General features: G+C 39.0%; 1 protein-coding gene across 3 annotated transcripts in view; it reads left to right on the top strand.

Moving 5' to 3' along the window:
* Cd99l2 (CD99 molecule like 2) overlaps positions 1-8,869 on the top strand; it is a 72,465-nt gene that overhangs the window by 46,056 nt on the left and 17,540 nt on the right. For all 3 annotated transcript variants that reach the window (XM_028787994.1, XM_028787995.1, XM_028787996.1), the window contains 3 exons: positions 5,419-5,490; positions 5,820-5,906; positions 8,221-8,286. In XM_028787994.1, the coding sequence (XP_028643827.1) occupies positions 5,419-5,490; positions 5,820-5,906; positions 8,221-8,286 (225 nt within the window). The remainder of the gene's footprint in view (positions 1-5,418; positions 5,491-5,819; positions 5,907-8,220; positions 8,287-8,869) is intronic.

Consider the following 8,869-nt stretch of genomic DNA (forward strand, 5'->3'; position numbering starts at 1 on the left):
TTTTAAAATTGAAATCTTATTTTGGTTTGGCTTTGGTTTTGGTTTTTATTTCCTTTTTTCATAGTCTTGCTGTGTAGCCAGGCTGGCCACCAATTTGCCTTCCTTCTCCCTCTGCCTCCTCAGTACTGAGGTTAAGGCATGTGCAATCATATCTGACAATACTACATTTTAATTTGTAGTTCATCATAGATTAAGTCTCATGTTCTCATCACCCAAGTTTCCACAGATAACTTCTTGTACTATCTTGGCACATAGATGCAGCCTGTCCATTTTGCAGTTTTATTTGTACATGAAAATAGCATTTGGCAATTTGTGCATCTGGCATTCTAGTCAGATACTGAATAGTGCCATCACCATAAGCACTCCATGATCCCTTTTTACCTCAGCAGCCTGCCTTAGGTCTAGCCTTCTTTCTCCATTCCTTCTCTAATCCCACTAATCTGTTTTCCGTTTGTAAAATGTCATTTCAAGAAGGTTATATAAATGTACTGTGCTATGCTGAGCTTAAAGAAGGATGAATCAGAAATTTCTGTCCATCCTAGTGGAACAGATAGAGAGCATGCTTTCAATAATAGTGAGTTCTCTCCTTTATCCCATTTTATTTTATTTTGATTTCCTAGCTTATGTGATGGTTAACACATTTAGGGCCTGTTAACATTTAGGGGCTTTCCCTCTTAGTTAATGGTCCTCAGAGATACCTCGCAGACACACCTGACAATATGATTTACTGATTTTCCATGTACTTCTTGATCTAATGAAGTTAATCATCAGGATTAGCCAGCCTAGGTCCAATCTAGCTTCATTCTTGGCTCAGTGTCTCCTACAAAGTCACAATACAGATGTCAGTTGGTGCCAAGGTGTCAGTTGAAATCAGAGGTTCTGTGAGCTTCCTTTTGGTCCTCTGATAGGGATGAATGACCACAACCTTTGCTGCTTAAACAACAGACATTCATCTTATAATCATTGAGATAAAAATGCAGAATGAATAGGATAGGCTGCAGTAAGCATATTAGCAAGGCTGCATTCCTTTTGGAGGCTTTGTGGGAGAGTGTTTTCTCCCCTTTTGCCATCTACATTCTTTGGCTTATGACTACTTCTTCCATCTTCAAAACCATGGACATGCCAGTGTTTTCCTTTTTCAGTTTGTCTGTTTTGGTGTATCTGTTTGTAGCCCAGGCTGATTTAAAACTTGTTATATAGTTCAGGCTGCCCTCAAAGTCCTGATCCTCCTGAGTGTGATCTGCCTCTCAAATGCTGGGATTCTAAGTGTGCATCACCACACTTGGCTCTTATGGATCTTCTGTGCATACAGTCTTGTCACCTATAGACAGTTTTCAATATTCTTTTCTTGTTCTTGCTAGTACTGCTGGTACTGTGTTGAATAGAATTGGTAGAGTACGCACAATTGTCTTGTTCCTCAGGTTAGAAGAAAAGCTTTCAGTGTTTCCCCTTGACTATGATGGTCCTTGTTCCCTAATCCTATGTGGTCATTATTCAGTTGAGTTAGTTACATTACTTTCATCTTAGTTACTTTTCTAGTTGCTGTAAGAAAATATTAGGACAAAAGCCAAGTAAGGGAGAGTTATTTTTGCCCAGTTTGAGTGATGACAGTGTGTGTTTCTCTCACTCTGTCCCTTGTGTACAGGCTAGGATCTCAGCCCATGCCATCTACCGTGGGTGGTTCTTCTCCTCACAATTAAACTAGTCAAGATAATCTCCTACCACATAGCCAGAGGCTTGTCTCTCAGGTGGTTCTAGAGCTCATTGAGTTAACAACTTCTATGGCTGATATGCGGAGAATTTTCATCAAAAAGATGTTAAATTTTGTCAATTTGTCTTTCTATACCTACTGAGATGATCACATGATTTTTATGCTTCATACTTTTAATGTTTAATGATTTAACTTTTGTCGAGCAATCTTGTGTCCCAGGCATAAATCCAGTTTTGATCATAGGGCGCTATCTTTTAAATGTGCTGTTGAATTCTGTTTGCTAATGTTTCCTTGATGACTTTTGCCTCTGTTCATGTACTTTTGCTTGTTTTCTTATCTAGCTTCACATGAGGGTCATGCTCTTTTCATGAAATGAATTTGGAATTATTTCCTCCTCTTCAAATCTGCAAGAATTTGAGAAGGATTAGCTTTACTTTTTCTTTGAAGAATTCATTTTTATAGCCTTCTGTTACCTGGACATTTCTTTGTTGGGAGGTCTTTGATTACTCTAATTATTATTCATCCATTTATATTTTGATTTTCATAATCATCTTTAATAGTTTGTGTGCTTCTAGAGCTCTATCCATTTCTTCTTGCTTGTCTGATTTGATAAAATCTCTTGTCCATTGTAGTTTCTTATGATCCTTTGTATTTATTTAGTATTTGTTGCAATGTCTCCTCTCACATTTATCATTTTGAGTCATTAGAACAGAAATAAAGGTTTTGAATCTTGTTTATTTTTTTTTAAAAAGCCACCTGCAGATTTCCATCCTTTCCTCTCCTCCGCCTTGTTTGACCCCGTTTGTTCTGTAGAACAATCTAGGACCTCCGTGTAAATGTATGCTAACCTCTGAGCTACCCCGCCAGCCCCCTGGAACCTTAGCTCCAGTAAAGCTTCCTGTTGGGTTTCTTGTCTAGGATTCTTTGTCCTCCCTCATTTCTCCATATCCTCCTACTCCTGTGCCACTTCTTCCTCTTTCTCCCTCTTTTGAGACTGAGTCTTACTATCTTGGCAAGTAGTCCTAACTGAATCTCAAATGCAACATCCTCCTGCCTCAGCTTCCTGAGTGCTGGCCTTTCCAGCTTCTTAACAGCTTTTCCTCTTATGGGCCATGCTTCTGTTGTCAAATGTGAGAACTCTTTACCAAACATTCAATTCTGAAACACTTCCTTCTGAAAATCTTATGATTTAATATTTAAGCAAATATAATCTATCCATTTGCAGTTAATTTTATATAAAATGAAACCCATTGCTTTTTATTTTGGAAATCTAATTATTCCAGTACCTTTTGCTGAAAATATTTGCTTTTTCTTTGAGTTCCTTTGCATATGTATAAAAAATCACTTGAACAGATCTGAAGTCTTTTGAGCTCTTCCTTCTGTTCTGTTGCCTGTATCTATCTATTTGCCACATCTTTGACAAATGTTAACTATAAAATGAGCCTTAATATTAGGTAGAATGATTCATCCTACTTTATTCTTTTTAAGGTTTTAAAAAGCTAATCTAAGGTTCTGTCTTCCTCAAAAAATTTTAAATCAAATTTGACTATTTCAGGAAAGAAACAATCAATGGGACTTCTATAGGCTTGCATTGAACGTAGAGAGCAGTGTGGGAGCTGATGCTGTCACTCTGATGCATTTTCTGCGGTGTGTGTGTGTGCGTTCCTGTGCGTGTGCGAGTGCGTCTGTGTGTGTATCCACCACTCACAAAATAGAACTTCCTGCACTCTGTGAAATTAGAGGGGTGGCAATGAGATCTCTTTGCTCCTGATCATACAGAAAGAAAATCCAGTCCTTAACCAAGAGACTGACAAGTGCTTCCTAGAGGACAGTCTTGAAACTGCAGTAGTTCTCCTTTATTCCCTACGTGACTCAGCCGCTCACATTGTATCCACACTCAGGAAGCACAGACATGGAGACAGGAAGTGAGCTAGTGAAGCTCAGATGTCAGCTTCCAGTGACATATTTCCAAAAGCAGGGCTCAAGTGTCCCAATGCATGAGCCTGTAGGATCAGTTCACGTTTGAACTACAACACCCATTCAATGGACTTGTGCCCATTTGTTGATTTGTGACATTGCAGGTTAGTTGTTTAGAAAACCTTTCTGTTTTTTCTTTGTTTTTTTTTTTGTTTTTTATTTTTTTTTTGTTTCTTTAAGGCAGGGTTTCTCTTGACTGTCCTGGAACTCAGTCTGTGGACCAGGCTGTCTTCAAATTCAGAGATCCTCCTGCCTCTGCCTTTTGGAGTGCTGGGATTAAAGGTGTTCATCATCACCAACTCCAAGATCTTTTCATGTCAGTGGCATAATTGTATGATTTTTCTTTATCCTGTGTATTCATTTATTTTCAGGTCTTATTTAGCTAAAATGTCACATTTCCCATGGTCTGAATAACCCTTACCCTCCTCCTTGGCAATTGAAACCCAAGCCTGGCCCTTCATTCATTGTGACATCACATATATGTATATGTATATGTGATATATATATATATATATATATATATATATATATATATCACTATATTTTGTTTCCCTCCTCTCTCCTACTTCCTCTTTTTTGTTTGTTTGTTTGTTTTCTTCTGTTCACCTCATGAATGCCTGGTGCCTAAGGAGGACAGAAGAGGATGTCAGATATCATGGGACTGCAGTTACATACAGTTGTGAGCAGCCACTGGGAGTTGAACATAGATCCAAGCAGCCAGTGCTCTTAACCACTGAGCCAGGTTTCCAGCTCATATCCACTTACTTCTTTTTATGCTTGTACTTTCATATCCAGTAAATATCTACAAATATAATATCATAAATATTTTTCCAAAATGTTTTCTGCTGAGTGTTAAAAAACTAGCCCTTTAGATCTTTGATCCACTTTTTGTTGGTTTTTATATATGGTATAGCATGATGGTCAAATTTGCTTCTTTGCATGTGTGCTCATGACATTTTCTTCTTGTGTTCTTGCTTTAGCATTGCCATTACCTTTCACTTTGAATGTCTTCACGAATAGGAACAATTATGGCAGATCCTAAGTTTAAAGAAGGAACTCATGAGTGTCATGTAACTAGTATAAAGGCAATTCATACTTCTAAAGGAAACTTGTAATCAAAGACCATTTACTATGTGTGTCTGTGTGTATGTATGTATCTGTGTGTGTTTGTGTGTATTTCTATGTTCATGTATCTCTGTGTATGTGTCTGTATGTGTGTGCATGTGCATGTGTCTTTGTTTTAACCACTTTCAGTTTGTAAGCTAATTCTCTGTATATCACATAAAATGCTAGCTTGTAAGACAATTCTCTGTATGTTACAGAAAATGCCAGCTCATTCATCTCTGAGCATTCTTATCTGCTGCTCAGTTCTTGGATTAATAGTGGAGGAAACCATAGCTTGAAGGTCTTGGGAATCATGCTTAAGCTCTAGAATTCCTTACTCAATGTGGGCAGCAGATCTGGGCTCATGTTCTAGTTCTGGTAGTGTGGTGAGGTGTGGGGCTACATTTATCTCTCAGTTCTCAACCTATAAAGAAGAATGATTAGAATCTCCTTCACTTAAACCTTTTCTATTTCTTTACCATCTTTTCCCAAGTAATTTTGAGGTTATATAGGAGCTTTAAGTACTAACAGTAATCTATTCATGGTGTGACTTCTTTAAACTATGATGTAGGTATACATTTTATTGTTAAGCATATGACTCCTGATGTTTTCCCTCCCACTTTTAGAGAGATGGGACCATGTCACCACTACTACAACTAGAAGGCCAGGAACAACTAGAGCACCATCAAATCCTATGGGTAAGACAAGCTCTCTGATCATCACTGTGGGAAGTCAGGACAGAAACTCCAACAAGGTAGGACTCTAAAGGCAGGAGCTGCTGCAGAGGCCATGAAGGGGAGCTGCTTATTGGTTTGCTCAGCCTGATTATAGAACCCAAGACCACCAGCCTAGGGATGGTACCACCCACAATGGGCTGGTCCTTCCCCACTGATTGATAACTGAAAAAATGCCTATAGAGGCATTTTCTCAAATAGGGTTCCCCTCCTTCTAGATGACTCTAGCTTGTGTTGACATTAAAACATAGCCTGTACAGTGGTGATTGTTTCTTTTGTTCTGTGGTCCCCAGAAATTGATGGGTTTGACTTGGAAGATGCCTTGGATGATCGAAATGATCTAGATGGCCCCAAAAAGCCAAGTGCAGGAGAAGCAGGAGGTAAGTTCTAGATGCTTGACATCATAGGCCAGTTCCTGGTAGCATCTGTCCTGTTACCTGTAATAGCATTCTGAGTCATCCATAGCACTGTAGATCCAGGCCACTTCAAGCTGTAGGAGAACCCTACAACAGGAATGCTGATATATTTTGATCTTGGGATTCTCCAAATTATTGGGTATCTCAATAACTTTTGTCTGTGTGAATCATAATCTATCCACATTTATCATCTGTATATTTAATTTTTAAAAATACCAGTATTATTATTGTAAAATGATTAATAATAAACCAATACTTATTAACATAAATAGCACATTATATGAGAAATTTCTTTTTGGCAAGATAAAAACAATTTAGTGAGAGAGTAGCATTCTAGAATGTCAATTTTGCTAGGAGATACCTGAATTTGCATATTGAGATATGCAACTTGAAAGCTGTCCTCTGACCTACATGTGACCTGTAAGTGTGTGTGCGTGCACGCACACACACCCTTAAATTCAATTAAATTCAAAAGGGCTTTAAAACAAAACATATAAATGAAAAATACATTTTAAAAAATGTTTAGTAACCTTCCCTCACTCAGTTCTCCTTTAATTACTTTTCTGGTTGTCCTGACCAAGTGCGTAGCAAGCAGAGCGAAGAGGAAGGATTCATTCAGCTTATCATTTCAGAAGTGATGGGCCCGACGTGACTCAGCTGCTCACATTGTATCCACACTCAGGAAGCACAGACATGGAGACAGGAAGTGGGCTAGTGAAGCTCAGATGTCAGCTTCCAGTGACATATTTCCAAAAGCAGGGCTCAAGTGTCCCAATGCATGAGCCTGTAGGATCAGTTCACGTTTGAACTACAACACCCATTCAGTGGACTTGTGCCCATTTGTTGATTTGTGACATTGCAGGTTAGTTGTTTAGAAAACCTTGTTCATTTAAGGTTTATCAAACTTCAGCATAATGCCACATGCTATAATAAAAAACCAAAATCTAGTTTGCTGTTAATACCACCAATACTACTAGAAAAAGTATTTAGTGGGATAATATTAGAGTCACAATAGTTTATAAAGGCTTCACTAGAAATCTTGTTGACAAGTACCATCAATGGCTGGCTTGAACTAATGAACTCACGTCATTCAGTTGTAAGAAGTGCTTCCCAAATAATCAAGTTGGTACAGCATTCATTCTGCCCAACAAAAGTGGTGTCATGCCACAAAGCTGATAAAGCCAACTAAGAAAAGGTACAGTGACACAAGGGAATCTTGCAAATCACCCCCAGTATTTTGGAATACAGTGGAAAGGCTTTAAATACATTTTTCACACAAAGCATAGGATGTTCAGAAAGATGCGTACTTAATAGTTGAACTATAATACACTGATTCTGCTTCTTGTATTGGTTATCTATGATTGTGTCACAAAGTATGTGAAATTGAGGAGATTTATTTTTACAGAAATTCATAAAGATTTCCTTTGTTCAGTTAAGAAGCTGAGTTTTCTATAGAGTCAGAGTCTCAGGTAGCTGCAATCAAGGTACTGGGATGGAGTCTCTCTCTGAGCTTAGGTTCTCTTCCAAACAAGGTTATGTGGTTGTTGATAGGGTGTCTTTCCCTTCAGCTATAGAGGCAGTGGCTCTTTTAAGAGTAATGGGAGAAAGAGAAGAGACTTTAGCTTTCAGTGTCTGAGCTCAGGGAAGCCCAAATTAGCTTCGAAAGAGTTCACTTGGCTGATTCGGGCCCTTAATTACTTTGAAAAAAATCCCTTCATCTTTGGCATATAATGCAACTTAATCACTAGGGTCATATTCATTCTCTCTGTGGTCATACAAACACTGGAGGTGATTGGAGGTTCTACAGAACACATATACTGGCAGTGGGCAATCTGAGGGGCCAGTTGCAATTATGCCTACCACTGTCATCGTTTTTCATCTCCTTCCCTTCCTCCTCCTTCCCCCATCTATCCTTAGTTTGGGCATAAAGCATAGTTCTAAGGGCCTTACATCTGCTGCATCACTGAACCAGACTCCTATACCATGAAGAATACCCATGTATCATGGACATCATTTACTAATCCAAGTATTTGCTGCTCAGATTTTTTTTAAAAAAAGATTTATTGATTTATTTTATGTATGTGGGTATACTGTCACAGTCTTCAGACACACTAGAAGACAGCATCAGATCCCATTACAGATGGTTGTGGGCCACGATGTGGTTGCTGGGAATTGAACTCAGGACCTCTGGAGGAGCAGTCAGTGCTCTTAACCGCTGAGCTATCTCACCAGCCCCAAGATATTTTTTTGCCACTGAAATGTATGGTTTTTTCCATAGGTCTGTCAGACAAGGATCTTGAAGACATCATGAGAGGCGGGGGATACAAACCTGACAAGAATAAAGGTAGGAATATTGCTTTGTCTGACAACACACTGAGTTCTCCTTAAAATGCTGACTATTTGACCTCTGGGTAAAGCATGCCATTTTTAGCGTCTGGAAAATCAGGCTTAGACATTTGCACTTGTAAGGTGGAGTGGGCTCTCATTCTTGTGGCTGGGGGCTCATTTGGAAGCTATCCTGGAGAAGCTGCTCATTTGTTCTGTTGTTCTTTAAGCATGAGCTAGTGTCCCCACCACCTGTGTACACCTTATAAGGCAGCAGCAAGGACTGGCCTATGGTCGGATAGTCGCACAGGGCATTATAGTATCAAGAAGACAACCCTCTCTGCTTGGAGAGCCAGTTTTCCATGCATTCTGAGGGTTCAAACTTAACATGGCAGACATTTTAAAGAAGCCCCCAGCAAATCCGATGTTTACAAAATACCTTTGAATTCTGTTTCTACTTCCCAGGAAGATTCATGCTTCTCTCCTATTAGACTAGAAGAAGTGGAAACTGTCCTTGAGATATACTGTATGAGAGAAGAATCTGTTTTCAATTTAACACACACACACACACACACACACACACACACACACACACACACACA

Source organism: Grammomys surdaster, unplaced genomic scaffold (genome assembly GCF_004785775.1).
Source record: "Grammomys surdaster isolate TR1022 unplaced genomic scaffold, NIH_TR_1.0 125690, whole genome shotgun sequence".
NCBI lineage: Eukaryota > Metazoa > Chordata > Mammalia > Rodentia > Muridae > Grammomys > Grammomys surdaster.